Raw genomic sequence first — 17,544 nt, 5'->3', positions numbered from 1 at the left:
TCGGGCGCCCCCCTTCCGGCTCTGCGCTCTTCTATCTTGTCCCTCTTGTCTTACTTCTCTCTGTCACCTTTTCTGTCCCTTTGAGGAAGTGAGGCTCCATAAATGCTAAAGGGGTGAGTATTATTTCTCAGTTGCAGTGAATAGATTAGAAAGAATAAGAGAAATAACAATCTAAGATAAACCAGTGACACACTCCAGGGCCTGATCAACCCTGGCAGAGCCTCCTTGGATGAGGGTGTCTGGTGATAATGGCCAAAACACCCGATGAATCCAAGGTCCACTACTGATGATGTGTCCCAAATGTTAATATGATAACCTAGATCAGATCTCTAATCCCCCCAAAAAATGGCAGATGAGCTTGGGTAAAAGACCCAACGTTGAGGCACACCATGATGTGCGCTGCTGGTAAAGTTTCCGGGCTGCCTTTCCTCATAACAACCATCCCTCAAGATTCTCACCATGTAAAGCAAAGCATTGTCAGGGACTACAACATCTAGTCCTTTTCCTGAATGTGGATGTAGGCTTCCTCACATCCTTCGGTCTCTTCACTTAATCCCAGACACACTCAATGATGTTGAAATCAGGGCTGTGTGGGAGCCAAACCATCACTTCCAGTACTTCTTTATGCTGAAGATAGTTCTTAATGACTTTGGCTGTGTGTTTGGGGTCGTACATTTGGGCCCAATAAACAATCATTTATATTTGTGAAAGCTTTCTTTGTTTACAGCATTTTTTCACACCTGCCTAAAAATTTTGCACAGTGCTGTATATATATAGAGATTTTTTTTTTCCTTTTGAAAAAATGGTCCGTTGACTCACTTTCAAATCATTCTTTTGTATATCAAAATATTAGTTAAAACCCTGAAATTGTTAACGAATTGATTTGGTACAGGTGCAACAAACAAATACGAATTATTTTTCCTCATATTTGCTAGTTAAAATATGAGGGGAAATCCTTCAAGCCCTCCTACAAAAAAAACAATACGCATTTCACATTGGAAAAGACAGCTACTGGCAATTTCTGAATTGTATGTAGTTATATTTCACAATGATGCAAAATAAAGCATGTAGAATACTTTTCAACATTAATTTCTTAGTAACATAAATAAAGAAAAAGCTATTTTCATTCAACTTCAATGCTGGATTAAGGATATAGGATAAATTGCATAACAAGAAAAATATTAATAGATTGTCAAATCCAAATAAAACTAAATTCTGGACTTTCTACATGGCACTCTAATTAGAAAATAGAAAATAATTGTTATTAAATATGTGCAGATTTTTCGCTTTCAAGCACTAGGATATCTCAAATCATCAAATCAAATTTTTAGAAGATTTTTTGTTAAACCTCCATTTGGCATAAAAAATTAGTGTTCAAAGTCTGGATACACGACTACCATACTACGTGAAGTAACTGCTGAAAATCTACTAGTGAATGCAGCATTACAGACAGTCTGTACTGCAAAAATCAAACCAACCAACCAGCTGATCTACACCACGGCAAGAGTAGTCGTTGACATGGTTGGCTACAGGATGAACAGCCACAAAGAGCAGGACCCTCCATGGAGAAGAAGACTAGAGGCCAAGAGCAAAACAGCATGGGGGGAAGTTAGCCAACAATCAGAAATGCCCTATTAACCCGCTCAGTTTTCTGCCATTTTCAGTCAGAACTGTGTCATTCCTCTGTCTATGTGCAATCTCACTGAGGAGCTTAGCTCATGTTTTCACTCCAACTGCCACACTGTGGCTCCGCTGAAAACCAGGAGGCCTGAAACTAAATCTGAACCCTGGCTGTCAGACACGAGTGCCGCAGAGCTGAGTGCAAGTACAAAAAGGACAATCTGCAGGTGTCACTTCAAAGGGATTGCTGAAATCATTATCAGCAACCAGTGAAAGATGGCAAAAGAAAATAGTTATCTGCTATTATTCTGTCAAACTGTGACAAACCTCACGTTTTATTTAAGACGAATGCCTCACGGAGAGTTTGCATTGAATCCTCTCCTGCTGTTTGTGAAAGCTTCTCTTTTTTTATTGGTGAAGTCATTTCCACAAAGACTCAGATCATCTGCTGATGACCCCTCAGTGTCTGTCCCCTGTCCTGTTGTTATCAACAAGTTTAAGCCTGTGACTTCGTTCTCTTTACAGGAGATTGATGATCACTTGAAACCATTCGGTTCATTAAATGATGCTGTACCTTCTTATCTATTTAAAGAGGTGTTTCCCACTGTAGGGCCGTCTGTTCTAGCAGTGGTCAATAGCAGTCTGCCTTTTTGGAATAACATTCTAGAGGTTTTCCACTCTGGTTTCAGAACTTAATACAGCACTGAAACCGCTCTTTTACGAGTTTTAACAACTGCTACTGACTCTGGCGATTGTGTTGTTCTTAACCTTTTAAATTTAACTGTTGCATTTGACACAGTGGATCTTGAAATTTTACTCTCTTGTTGGGACCAGATCATTATTATCAGGAAGTCCTAAAAACTCCCTGAAAAGCCTTCAGCTAATCCAAAATGCTGCAGCAAGAGTCCTGACAGGGACTAGAAAGCGAGAGCAGATTTCTCCTGTTTTGGCTTCCTGTTAAATCCAGAATTCAAAATCCTGCTCCTCACATACAAGGTCTTAAATAATCAGGCCCCATCTTATCTTAATGACCTTGTAGTACCATATCACCCTATTAGAGCACTTCGCTCTCGCTCTGCAGGCCTACTTGTTGTTCCTAGAGTATTTAAAAGTAGAATGGGAGGCAGAGCCTTCAGTTTTCAGGCCCCTCTTCTGTGGAACCAGCTTCCAGTTTGGATTCAGGAGACAGACACTATCTCTACTTTCAAGATTAGGCTTCAAACTTTCCTTTTTGCTAAAGCATATAGTTAGGGCTGGACCAGGTGACCCTGAATCCTCCCTTAGTTATGCTGCAATAGGTGTAGGCTGCCGGGGGATTCCCATGATGCACTGGCTGTTTCTTCTTCACTCACTATGTATTAACAGACCTCTCTGCATTGAATCATATCTGTTATTAACCTCTGTCTCTCTTCCACAGCATGTCTTTTATCCTGTCTTCCTTCTCTCACCCCAACCAATCACAGCAGATGGCCCCGCCCCTCCCTGAGCCTGGTTCTGCTGGAGGTTTCTTCCTGTTAAAAGGGAGTTTTTCCTTCCCACTGTCACCAAAGTGCTGCTCATAGGGGGTCATATGATTGTTGGGTTTTTGTTGGGCTGTATAAATAAAATTGAATTGAATTGAACCAGTGCATGAACATCAAGGGCATAGCCCTGGAGTTATTTAGATCCGACTTAGCAGATTGAACTTTCTGTGGTCGCCTTGGTGACTACAAATACTCCTCCACTCCTTTTCAGGGCTCAGTTTGATTATTTTCATGAACCCAGATTTTTGTCCTTCTTAAAAAGAAAGAAGCATATTCTGCTAGATTGCTGCTCAAGTGTCTTGAAAACATAAAGGCCTGGATGGCTCTCAACTTTTAAAATTTTAATGAGAAAAAGTCAGAAGTGATGGTGTTTGGTGATAACACTCAACCTGGGTTCCTTTGTTCAGTACGTAGAGTCGACTGTCACAAACCTTGGGGACGGTGGAGCGTAAAGCTCCTGGTGATCTGAGATGGAATGAGCCTTTATGAGGTGTTTTGACAGTTCAGTAAAGTCTTGCTAAGTGTTCTGAACATCAACTACTGGTCAAATCTTTAACTGCTAGTGGGGGGGGGGGCTGTGTGCCTGCCCCTCCATAGTGGTGCTATGTGATGTGACAGCTAAAGGAGGGAAAGAAACTAATGAATGTTTGTTTTGTTTTGTTTTTGTACAGTCCAATAACACAAACTAAGCAACCCAACGAGGCAACAGTAAAGAAACAACTCCCCTGTTTTGCAACGTAAAGTTGGTGTTTTTGTCAATTAAGTCTGGTGAACTGTAGCAGCTTCACTTCCTTGTTAAAAAGAAGCAGATCAAGAAGTGAAAATGTCTTATATACAGTGCTCAAGTCATGATGACTCTTTTAGGTTACTTCGGGGCGCCACAGAAGTACATTGCTTTAGGTTTTGCGCCAGCTGCCACTGCTCTCTGCTCTCTGCTTGGGAAAGTGCCTACTGTCATCTACTGGAGTTAACAAATTGTGTGGATCAAACTCACACATAACTGACTGAAAATAGTTTACCCAGTGAAAGTATTATTATTTAAACCATGTTTTTTTAAGTTTTAAATGTTGATGAGAAAAGGTGATGGTGTGTGGTGATAACAGTCAGACCCCATTTGTTGATCTGGGGTCTCAGTACATGAAGCCAACTGTCACAAACCATGGGGTTAAAGTGGACGCTGAACTTCAGTTTGAGAGTCAGATCATGGCCCTGATTAAATCGAGCTTTTTACAAGTCTTGTCGGTTTTTAAACCTCTTCTTAAAACCCTTCTTCTCCATGGCCTGTAACATCTGTGATATGTTGATTGTGCTACAGCTCGTGATTTTTAAATATAACCTATGCAAATTAATGAAATCCTTAATTTTTTAAAAATAAAATAACAATAATAATGTATTGTTCCTTACAACACTGAAAATACTACAAAAATATGGAATTATGTAGCAGAGAAAAATGATAAATAGTTGTAAGTAGGTCTTATATTTTAGATTCGTGAAAGTAGCCACACTTTGCTTGGTTGACAGTGCTGTTAGTGACCCTCGGCCTTCTCTCAATGAGCTTGATGATGTAGTCACCTGAAATGGTTTCACTTCACAGGTGTGAAGGTGTCAGGGTTCATTTGTGGAATTTCTTGCCTTCCTAATGAGATTGGGAGCATCAACCCTATTAAGAAGACAACAACACTCCATCATTACTTTAGGAACTGAAGGTCAGTCAGTCTGGAAAATTGCTGAAACTTTGAATGTGCAGCCGCAAACACCATCAAGTGATATAATGAAACTGGCTCACATGAGGACCGCCCCCGGAAAGGAAGTCCAAGAGTCACAAACATACCTCCAGGCTGTGTAAGGGCTATTTGATCAAGAAGGAGAGTGATGGAGTGCTGCACCAGATGGCCAGACCTCCAAAGTCACCTGACTTAAATCCAACTGAGATAGTTTTGGGATGAGATGGACCACAGAGTGAAGGCAAAAGTACCAACCAGTGCTCAGCATCTCTGGGAACTCCATCGAGACTGCTGGAAAGCCATTTCAGGTGACGACCTCATGAAGCTCATGGAGAAAATGCCAAGAGTGTGCAAAGCAGCAATCAAAGCAAAGGGGGCTGCTACGAAGAATCTAAAATATAAAAGTTATTTCACACTTTTATGTTTGCTGCATAATTCCATATTTGTCCATTCATAGTTTTGATGCCTTCAGTGAGAATCTATAATGATGCCATGAAAGTAAAGAAAAACCATTAAATGAGAAGGTGTGTTCAAACATTTAGTGTATATACGTGTACACTACCAATCACTTCATCCTAAAACAACTGAGATATATTTTCTCTACATAACTCCATCGCTCGCTCATCTTTCCTGCACTAAACTGATTTAAAAAAAACATAACTCGACATAATAACAAGTAATTTTATTTATAATTGATATAAATAAAATAACTTGACATTTCTCATATCTGAAAGGACACCCTCTTCAAATGTGTTTCTAACCCTATAATACCCTCAGTATCATATTTGATACACGAGTTTCTGAGACCTGTTTCATCAGCATGATCAATACTTTCCATCATTTCAAAATTTTATGGACTAAACTCTTTTTTTTTTTTGTCTAAAATTAACATTGTTGTTAAATAAAAGTTGCCAAAAATACAAAATGTATCAAATGCGATACACAAATTATATAATAAATATATAATAAAAATATATCATACACAACATAATATAGCAACAAAAAATGTGGATTTTGTTATTAAAGGTTAATAAACATCTCAGTTCCAAAAAATCTGAATTTTCAGGCTATTTTTTGATGGGTTGAGTCTTACAGGGATAATATTCCACAAAGATATTCTGATGAATTTTGTGAAAACTTTGTGAAAACAAAAGATTATAACATTACAGAGGTTGACTAAAATCATTATATGTCCACACCATGTGCAAAAGGTTATAAACATTCAGTATTTCCGTTTGATACAGCAGTAATCTAGCACCGCCTACAAATGTAAGATATTCTAAAGCAGCACAAAGCCCTGTTGTTCTGCAGTATCGAGGGGTTAAAAATTCTCCAAGTATTTCCTGATGAGAGCTTCATTTAAAAAAAGTATCCGTATCAGTTTATGCCTTCAAGAAAAAACATACCAGCAGTGTATGTGGGCCCTGTCATACACCCTCCTACTATTAAAAAAAATAAAATGCACACAAACACACATATCTGGGTGCACACACACATATGCGCATTTCTGACATATATATTGACTATATATAACAACTATGTAAACAACAACTATTTAAAACTATGGATTACTATGACAAAAATATGAATAGAAACCACTCATATAGCCAGAAATGCAACTATCCTGCAAAAAATGTTAAGAAATTTTAAAATGTGACTGGAAAGATACACAAACTAAAGCTTCAAATTATTTGTGCATATTGGACCTTCATTCATTGAAGCAGTTCAGCAGAATGCTCAGTTCAGTTTAAGCAGTTTTTATTTATAGAGCCAATTAAAGCATTTTACACTGTGAGGTGAAATTCAACTGAACTCTAACGTCTAACTGAAACTGATTCGTCATCCTGTTACCTTCTAGATGATGTCAGGAATTTCCCACCTTTAGTGTTATCTTACAGCAATTAACTGTTCAAATCTTGTCCCGCTAACAGCCAAATATGGGCTCATTCACACGGAGGTGCTCACAGAAGTTCACATTTTCACAATCTGATGAAACAACAACCAAGTTCTATACAAAAAGCATGATATAGAACGTGTTTAGAAAGCTCTTCTGCACTGTTACCCAGTGAAGACAGGCAGTGTATTTACACCTTTGTTCTATGCAGGCTTCTCCGCTTTCCCTAAACTAAACTACTGTTTAGCTACATGTGATTTTAACTTTACCTACACGCATAGTTTCTGCTGGATGCATTTGTGTAAAATGTAGTTAAATTATTCATTATGTGCTATCTATGGCTTTTTTCATTTTGATAAAAGTATATCACAATATCCAAAGCTAAAAACTAAAGACCAACTTTAAAATCTTACATATATAAGATTTAATATGACACTATAATTTGAACCTCTATATCTCTTATAATATAAATAAATTTCATTCTAATTTGATCCTTATAGGAGTCTGATGTATATCAGTCTGTGGGTTTACGGGTCAATACTGTGACTATCAGGTATTTTTTGCCTTTCAAAACGCCTCTATGAAACTTCAATTTCTTGCTTGAGCTAAGAGAACAGAAACAAAGCCAAAAACTGAGTTTTTTAAGAAAAATAAAAGCGAACTAGTATTGAGGATTAAGTAGTGGGCAGCATCCGCATCCATATTCAGACAGTCTTTCCATCGCTGATGTTCAAAACAATGAACCTGACCAAGCGAACCCAAATCTTCGCATCGAAGTTATGCAAATGCATAATAATCATTAAAACAAAACAACAGAGGCTCGCCGAACCAAAATGTGAGGCTATGAAATGACTTTTCACTCTCCATTCTCTTCTCCATTTCACTTTGGTGACAAAGAGCATCTAGACAAAGACTGTTGTGTTTTTCTTCAGGTGTTTCCCTGAAGAGTTCTCTCTCTTGTGACAATAATTAAACCACTGGACCTACCTGAGAGGTAAAGAACGAGCGCAAATCCGTTCAGAATCATGGTGGTCTTGTTCGGGCCACCCATTGGCGGACGGGGAGGGGGGAATTAAAAAGGAGGATGTGGGACGGGACGCGGTGCGTTCTCGGCTAGTCCGTGGTGCGTTCTCGGCTAGTCCAACAGCACCGCTCAGTAAGACACACAGCCCGCTGCTACATTTACCGCACTGACACTATCCGTGCGTCCCCTGTTCTCTGCCCTGCGACGAGAAAGTCCTTTAAGTTTCAGTCTCCAGAGAAAAGAAAGGAGAAGCCTCGGAGGAAGGTCTCGGTGCAAAGTACGCGCCAGCGAGAACGCTCCGAGAGGGAGATTGTGACTGCTGTTGTGCCAAAGGTTCGCTTTCACGCAGCTCTGCTCGGAGAATTCAACTGGATGGAGCAAATGTGACTGGGCTACAGCTGTGCACACAGACAGTCATAACGCGGCTTCGTTTGGTCCCGGTGCATTCTGCGATCACAATGCTGACAAACGGCGGATGTTGGGGTTATAAACTGGTGATATCCCTCCTCCTACACCCCCTGAGATCATCATCATCATCATCACCACCACCACCTTTAGGAACTGGCGGATGAAAACAGTCCTTTACTTAGGTCATTGTAAAGAGGGTAGTCACGCTGTAAACTGCTTTTCCTATTTCTGTAACCACCAAACACTGCGCACAGCCTCAACTCACTTTGGCCCAGCGACATTTATTCTCAGTTCTAATTATAAAATCACAAACATGCGCATTTACACTAACATCACTGAAGTAGTCAAATATTCGACCGTTTAATAATTTGGATGCTAGAATATCTACACACCAAAAAAACAAAAAAAAAGACAATTGATGCAACTTTCGACCATCAGAATTAGTTCTGTAGAATTAGATCACGGAAACGGTTTTGCATCCTGTAATGACTACAAGGACATCATCACAACACTAACAGCCTCAGTGCCGTGGTAGCAACAATCTATAGACTAGAGAGAGAAAATTAATCGCCAAAGCCAGTGCTGGGTCTTACAGTTTTAAAGAAAATGTTAAAAGAAAAGAATTTAAATGTAAACAAAACAAAACAAACAAGCAATAAAAAAACCTTCTTCACCCACCAGCTGTTCTTGATCCACACCTGCCATGGTACTGGATCTGTGACCCAGTGTTTTGCATTTGTTGGTTAATTCATATTTTTGACTTTTGTTATTTCTGGTTCTGGTTATCTTTGTTTCTTAAGTTCTCAGCGATATTAGTTCCTCCTCCCTCAGGGTTTCTCTTAGCCTTTATTTGTCCCAGTTCTGGCCCTTTTTGCCCCAGGATGTTGAGTTTTTTTGGTATTATTCTGTATTATGTTTATGTTCTTTTTCACTATTTGTGCTGTTTCGATTATTATTGTTTCGGTTCAATTCTTACACTTACACTTAGATTCTTAATTCACACACCATGAAGTTTTCTGTTTTTGATTTCCATCATTCCTAGTTCTGTGCGCCTTCTTTCCTAGTGTTTCTGTTACATACATACATGTATACAGCAGTATACACAGTATACAATGTGCCGGAATTCTGTTTCACCCTAAGCTCCCCATGGTGCATTTATAAGTATATAAAATATATATCTCCAAGAGATATAAAACTAGAAATTACAAATAAATAACATGCCAAATTTCAGTAAAATTAACAGACACAAAGGTACTAATGACTAACTATACAATACTATAATGATAACTATACAATACTAAATGTACGATAAACAAAAACAGGACAGAGCCAATACGAAGTGGATTGTGTCATGATATTGAATACCAGGTTCAAGTTATTGTCCATTTCTAGTGTTTTAGTTCTTAGCTTCTACTTCCCACATAGCAAAATTGGTATGGCCTAGATCTGGCCCACACAATGTGCTTACACATGGCCCACATACCGCAAAGAATGACGGCCCTTTGGTGGCCCAGATCTGGTTTGCCAGAGGTGGCCCACACATGGGCCAGCACAAGGCCAGTTGCAGAAACACTGGTGGTCCTATGCTGGTTTCAGCCCCAGATGTCAGTCTAATGTCAGGTGTCAGTTTTGGCCAGCGGTCATAGGTCCCTTCCAATAATATGACGCAAAACTGGAATAAAATGTATCCATGGACTAGAAAACATTATTAAAGAAGATATATGTTAACACAGCCCAAACACCAACACCAGCTAAAAGCAAAAAAAAGCTTTATACTCTACCTATTCAGGTGAGCATCCAGACTAACTAATGAAAGCGAAAACACAACTCTCCACACAAACAAACATACAACAACATTAGAGCACATAACAAACATATACATATTTCCAACACATACTATAAACAAATCAATAACATAAGCTTCAGCCATTTCTATGTAAATTAAAACCCTTCTTAACCATACTCCCCTAACCTGGGCACACTGGTCTGCTCCAGGAGCTCACAAGCAGGTGATTGAGCTGCTCTTACTCTTTAGCTCCACATTCTGCAAGAAGCAACCAGGACAGGTGAGTACTTTTACCAATTCTGTTAAATAAAAAATGAATGCCTGAAGGAGGAGCTTACGCTCAGCTAGGCACTCCCCTATGCTAACTGGAGAGAGCGTCGCAGATACAATACAACTAAACAAACGACTGGCAAACAACACACCAAAACTTATTAAATTTACTAATTGCTGTTAGTAAATTTATTAACAGCAATTTCCGCCAGCGCACCTCTGGCAGAGGTCAGAGGCCAGCGCGCCTGCACAGTCTGCATCTTCACACTTTTCTACCACACCACACAATCACTGGCCATTTTCCGGGCCATTAACTGCAGAGCTTCGCCTGCACCGGTCATCTGAAGGCAATTGTCTATGGTGTGAAGCACCTGAAACTACGGATACTGGATGCCTGTGCTGGCATTTCTCCTGCGGTGTTGCTATCAGTGTGTGAAGAGTGGGAGAAGAGGGTTGCATTGACAATCCAACACAATGGGCAGCACATTGAACACATTTTATGAGTGGTCAGAAACTTGCAAATAACTCATGAAAGAATAAAGTTACGTTGAAACCAAGCACACCATTGTTGTTCTTGTGACATTACCAATAAGTCTGATGTGTCACATGACCCTCTTCCTATTGAAAAAACAAAAGTTGTATCCAAGATGGCCGACTTCTAAATGGCCACCATGGTCACCGCCCATCTTGAGGAGTTTGCCCCCTCACATATACTAATGTGCCACAAACAGGACTTTATTACGGTGTATCCATATAAATGGCCCACCCTGTAGATCACCTTCAGATCCCCTCGCAACCGCCTCAAAGGATCAAAGATTTCTTCACAAACCGGCCTCAATCCATTAAGCTCGGCACCCATCTCTCAGCTCCACTCTCATACTGTACACCATCCCACTCAACCATCATCATCTAAATGTACTTGTATATTGTTCACATGTTGAAATAAAATTACCAATCAATCAATCAATCAATCATCGGTAAGTATGCCAGTGATACCACTTTGACTGGTCTCATCTCTGATGGAGACAAGACAGCTTACAGGGCAGAGGTAGAGAATCTGTCCCACTGTCGCACTCAGAAAATAACCTGAAACTGAATGCCCTCAAAACAAAAGAACTCACCATGGACTTAAGGTGTCATGGTCTGGGTGGGCACCTGCAGGTCTCCGACAGCGGCCCCTCCTCCTTTGGGCGGAGTTCGGTTGCTCCTCCCTGGCTGACCACCTGTGAGCAATCATGCCAGCAGTATATCAGACCTGCGCTCTCAACCATTCATCGCCTGAGTATCTGCTATCCCCATGTCAGTCGAGTGGAGCATCATAACTCTGTCAGACGCTGTGTGATGTCTTACTTGTTTTTCTTGTCCTCAGAGGTAGCACCTGGAGTGGAGATCTTGTCTCCCTCACTCCCGCCTTCCTGGACCTGGGCCGCCTGCTGCTAACACGACGTGGCCTGCCGGCCCACCACTCACTTGCCTGCCTCCCCACGCTTCGACCGCTTCCGGGCTTCCGCCCCACCTGTCACCTCCACCTGAAACCAAGTAAGGCAACTCAATTCAACTGTGGAGGATAGTTGATTGTCTGCTGGATCCCACTGACCGTGATCTCCTCTTATTCCAGTGCCCCGGCCCCTACCTAGTCCTGTTTCTACCTCCCCGCTGCCTCTGCTGTTCAGCCGTCTCCTAGAGGTGTCTAGGTCGCCCTCATTATCGTAGATAATCCTACGCGCCACGAGTGTGGTGGCGCCGCTTTGCTTTTGCTTTTGTTTGCCTGTGGGCGGAAATAAATCATTTGTTCCCTACCGTCTCGCTTCCGGGTTGGTTTCTGCACCTGTGTCCATCTTTGTTCCCTCGTGCCGCTGGGCCGTGACATAAGGAGGTGCAGACAGGTTCACTCTTCTCTCATTATAAATGGAGAATGGATGAAATCCATCAACACCTTCAGGTTTCCAGGCAGCCATATCACCACCGATCTCACCTAGACCCACAATGCCACGCCCAGGTAAAGAAGACCCTTCCCACGTGTCTTGGGGAAGAACAACCTGGACCAGAAGTTGCTGCTTCAAACCCAACCCTGAATTGAATAAGGGGATGTATGGATGTATGTATGGATGGGTGGACAGATGGATGGATGGATGGATGGATGGATGGATGGGTGGATGGATGGATGGAGTTCATCACATATAATATTGTGTTATTATAGATAAATTTACCCAGTGGTAAATGAGGCACCCTAAGATAAAAGTCAAACCATTTGCTCCTATAAATTATGTATGATTCAAATATATATTTATGCATGTACATGATTGTAGAGTCAAGTATTGCTGCCATAACTAGGCCAAGACCCATAACAGATTTTGCACTAACCAACTAACCCACTAAAGCTACCAGTCTTTGAGGATCTGAATTAACTTTCAGATAAAAAATAAATAAACAAAAAACCAATCTGCTGTAAAGTCTCTTTTACTCTGCTAGAAACACAGAACAAACCCCAGGAATACCAGTTCAATCAATGCAATGAATTTCACTCTTATTTATAACAATATTGAAGGAATGTCCATGTCTCCTTTATTAGCCTATGGGACAATAAGCTTTAATGTTTAACTAGATCCCGTTTAAAGTTTCAGAGCTCTAATGTGCAGCCATTACCTTAGAAATAAACAGCAAAATCTGCTCAGGGCAAAAACTTTTAACTGGAGTTTAAATGTTTATTGTGTGTGCTGAATGACCAGATTTACTGAAGAATTTTCTCTTTCTGTTTGCTGATAGTAAATTGTGTTTATTCTTAATCAAACATGTAATCAAAATATAAGTCTGATTAATATGTTAAATAAGAAATAAAGTGCAGGGATGGAGAAGATGTGTCGCCAACCCATCATTATACATGATTTTGAATAAGAGTAATGATATTAAGCATTCAAGTGTTGAACACAAAACAATAATTCATATTTTCCTGACAGTCAGTTATGCTTAATGCTGATCAAAATATAATCAAGTATATAAATATAAGTATGTCTAAGTTTAACCAACATAACAAAAAAGAAAATATAAAAGATAATGATTCTAAAACTCAGAAGTATCTGAACTATTACCGTACTCTCACACATTTCTAGGTTTTATTTTAGATTCCCTTTCAAGCATTCAAGTGAATCATAAAATTCAACAATTAAACAACAACTACAATTTGGAATTATTAAACATCCTGATAATGTGCAGTACTCTTCAGTAAATTATGTTTGTGTTCTCATAACACTAACTCTCACCCACTGAACATAAATCATGACAAAATTGTGACTTAGCGTGATGAGCAAGCAATTAATAAAACAATATTTTATGCATCAAATACTGTGATTAGCATCCTCAAAAGTAAACATCTATAACCCATGAAGAAAATGAACATGAGTACAATAAGTAATCACTCTCGCTGCAAACATTTTACACAGAGGGTAAGTTTGCAGTGGAGACGCGTGGAACAACTTTAATTTAGCCGGATTTTGGCAGCTCTGCCTAACATTCATCTCACTGTTGTGACTTCACCTGATAATGTCTGGAATTGTGTTTGTTTGTTTGTTTGTTTGTTTGTTTGTTTGTTTGTTTGTTTGTTTGTTTGTTTGTTTGTTTGTTTGTTTGTTTTAAACAACTTTTATTAAGCTTTGCTTCAGTAACAGAGACTAATCAAGCAAAAGGCTTATTTTTGGTTTTTGGAGGTTTTTTGTTTTTAGTTACTCCTAACAACAAATGTTAATGAACAACTTCCTGTAGATCTTCATAATAAAACCTCCTGCTAGGCACAGCAGGAAGTGGAGTAACCAAAACCAGTTGTTTCACGCGATCACTTATTGTAACAATAAAATAAAACAAATAAAAGAATGATTCCATAGCTCAACAAATCACTTACAAATGATCTCTTATTTAAACCAAGTTCTCCAGCTGTGACTGTTGTTATGAACAACACAGAAATGTGTTAACATGATTGGATGTCACAACGCGTGAGGCCAGATGTCATCTCAGAAGATGTGACCTCCAGTGATGGAGAGGGAAGAAAGGCTGAGCAGGTATAAAAGTTAAGTGAAGAAGTGATGCAGGATTCTTCTGTTTTGTCCTGTGAAATGAGAGATTGGACCTAAGGCATTCAGTCTTTTTTCTTATCAGAGGGATCAGGGAAGACACCTGGATCTTGAGGCAATTAGAACTGGGTGAGTCCTCCATCTGAACTCTGCATTGTCTGCTGGGTAACACTCATAGTATCAGAGATTAGGACTTTTTAAACAGAGAGCCGAACCCAGACTTCCTGTACTGAGGTGCTGGTCCTGCAGCAATTTTTGTCACCATTTGATTGCATCTCTGGAGTATAGCAATCATTTTCTGTGTAAGAAAAGTCGTATGATCTGTGAAATGTCTATTTGCGGCTAATCAGATGCTGCCAACACCACCCCTATCGTGTGAAGGTGCAGGAGAAACCCTGCTTCACTTGGTGAGTTGATAACCAGCTTCATGTGACTGCTTATCCTGATCGCCAGTGTTTGGATAAGTGAATCCAGATAACTCAAAACTACCATAAGTATGCTGAATTCCCTTCATAGTATATGGCTCCGTTCTTAACCAATATAACTGACTGCAGTTTTCAGTTGCAAGCACTTCCTTCTGTAGGATCAAGCTATTTTTATTCTGTGTAGCTTTGTAGCTTGTTTTTCAATGATGTCAACTATAAAAATTCAGTGCAGAGCATTATTGTCGACCCGTTATATACCACGTAAATGTGTTTTTGTAACTGCAATGCACTACAGGACGCTATAGGGACAATATCACCTCTATCATCTGCTAAAGGCTGCTAATGATGGCCATTGCAATTGTGAATTTATGGACTGAATCATGTGTAAACTTTGGAAACTTGTTATTTTGGATTGTAAAATAAAATCTTTTTGATTTATTTTGAATTTAAGGACAGAAGCCATTTTAAGTTTGATATTTTCACATTATTGTTTTTTGTTTAAATACTACCAGCATTTTAATTGGTATTACTTAATGTTTGTATTTATTTCATTTTTATTCTGATAGTCCTATTGAGTAATATTGAAATACATTTGATTATTTATTGGGTCATTATTTTAATTTGCTGTGGCACAAGACTAATCAACTAATGAAAGAAAAACTGGCAGATTAGTCGACAACCAAAATAATCTTTAGTTGCAGCCCTATTATAAACACACACACACACTTCTATTGTTGCTTCCTTGTGCCTCAGTAATGCTTTCCTGATAAGATTATGATCTCAGTTGCTAATTTTAAGTCCTCTTATATGTGGCCTGATGAGGATTTTTACATTATGGTCCTCATTGGAGTCAAATGGGAAAATTAGAGGAAAATTGGGTTCCCAAATAAAATTGCACTTAAATACAGCATTATCACATTACACTTTCAGTAAGAAAATAGATACGTTTCTGTATTGTGTCCATCTGAATTTAGGAAATTTAAATGAGACAACACTGCTATCATCAGGTCAAACTACAAATTACAATAGTACTCTGATATCAGAATATCAGTCAAAATTATTATATCTAAGGGCAATGCTGATGACGTGTTTTTTTATTTTAGAAAATGCGTTTTACAATTTGTAAAGTAATTGATTTCAATTATGAGCTTACCAGCTATGGGCTTATTTATTGACCAGCAATGTACTTTCAGTCCAGGGTTCTGTGAAGTACACTGCTGTAAATTAATATTAATATAATAAATTAATTATAAATTTGTTCCGTTGCTGATTTAATTTTTGTATACATGTCGTATATATGCATATCTGTTCAGATCTTCAAATAAATTCTAATGAGACACAAACACAACTGAGTAAATATAAAACTCTGTTGTTACATGATTATTTAATTATTAGGGGGGAATAACCTCTCCCCCTGTGGAAAGCTGATTTCAATGTCGCTAGCCCACACTCAATCTGTTGAATCACGAAGTCACCAGTCAGAACCTGTCTGAGAGTGTGAACGAGGATAAAAGATCTCAGAAAGAAACACATCATGCCATATATTGGATTATAGTCTCAAAGGAGCTGGAAGACTTTCTACTGTTTTCTCATCTGGACGTTACCGGGCACAGGACCTGGTGGAGTGCATGTCAGGTTCAGGTTGAGGTCCTTAAAATCATGTAAGGATTTTTCTTTGGTCTTGCTCGTCAGCACGAGGATTCATATAGGTTTAAAGCAGTTCACTCGTACCTTATTAGTTGCACTCGTGTTTGATAACTTGTGTTAGCTAGCTGACTTTTCTTCGGAGTTAGAGGCCAGCTTATTTAATTTTTCAATGACCACATTTTTTTTATATCTATGGTTGGTTGTCATTGCCATTTTTCTTTGTTTCAAAACCAGATGTTGCTGTTCTGGCTCCAAACATTTTGACTCTATATCTCGGTCTGATATTAAAATTTGTTTAATCATCTGTAATATGGAAGTGTGACAAATATGCACAAAAACTAAAAAATCAGGAAGCATGTAAATTTTTTAACAGCAGGAAAAAAATGTTTAAAAGTGGAAGAAAAGTGTTAATAATATAAATGGTAAAAATTGTTTAACACATCGATGGGTTTGGAGAAGTGTTCATTTCTGAGCTGAGCACTGGACTAGTGCTTGTCTATTACATATATTGTTTTTTTGTAGTTTCAGCACTAAATGTAAATGACTACCTGGTGCAGAGACGAGTGCTGTGACTGTTCTGGTCCTTACCACAGTTCTATGTTCCTAATTCAGTAGTGGGAAGTAAAGGAGACATTTTCATGTACACATGCATGCAGATGGTCTGCCACCATGTGTGCTTACATATCTTCACATGCAATTCCCATAATTGATTTTATGAAAGAAACTGATGAGGCACCCTGATTTCAGGGAAAAGCTTCTGCAAAGTGTTCATTCAAAAGCTTTTGACAAAGCGCTTGCTTAGAGGGGTTTCTCTATCTTCTTTGTATTATTGTACGGGGTCTTTACATACCAATATGAAGCACCTTGAGGCAAATCTTTTTGTGATTTGGTGCTGTGTAAATGAAGCTGAATTGAATTCAATTGAACTGAATGTTGAGGCCAAGAAGACAATGACAGAACGCTGCTCCTCTTCAGATATCAACAGCTTTAACAGCTTCACTTACAACCCGCAATCAGGAATACCGTTTTACACACACTCACAAACAGAAGTGCTACAGTCTTGCCCACATCGGTTCTGGAGTGCATAAAGTAAATGCTGAAAGTTGACACACAGGTTTTACTTAACTCATCACTGTATGCTCAGTTCATGTGACTCGTG

At 39.2% G+C, this 17,544-nt stretch overlaps 1 protein-coding gene across 1 annotated transcript in view; it reads right to left on the bottom strand.

The window, feature by feature from the left end:
- Window positions 1–8,274, bottom strand: part of gfra3 (GDNF family receptor alpha 3) — an 80,122-nt gene extending 71,848 nt beyond the window's left edge. Inside the window, exon 1 of the mRNA XM_085467791.1 lies at window positions 7,749–8,274. Within this exon, the coding sequence (XP_085323917.1) occupies window positions 7,749–7,812 (64 nt within the window). The 5' untranslated portion in view covers window positions 7,813–8,274. The remainder of the gene's footprint in view (window positions 1–7,748) is intronic.
- Between the last annotated feature and the right edge of the window lie 9,270 nt (window positions 8,275–17,544).

The sequence above is a fragment of the Copadichromis virginalis genome, linkage group LG2 (assembly GCF_057382275.1).
Source record: "Copadichromis virginalis isolate Kocher_CV1m ecotype Utaka linkage group LG2, C_Virginalis_male_GT1.1, whole genome shotgun sequence".
In the NCBI taxonomy this organism is placed as follows: domain Eukaryota; kingdom Metazoa; phylum Chordata; class Actinopteri; order Cichliformes; family Cichlidae; genus Copadichromis; species Copadichromis virginalis.
This window is presented reverse-complemented; position numbering and strand designations above follow the sequence as displayed.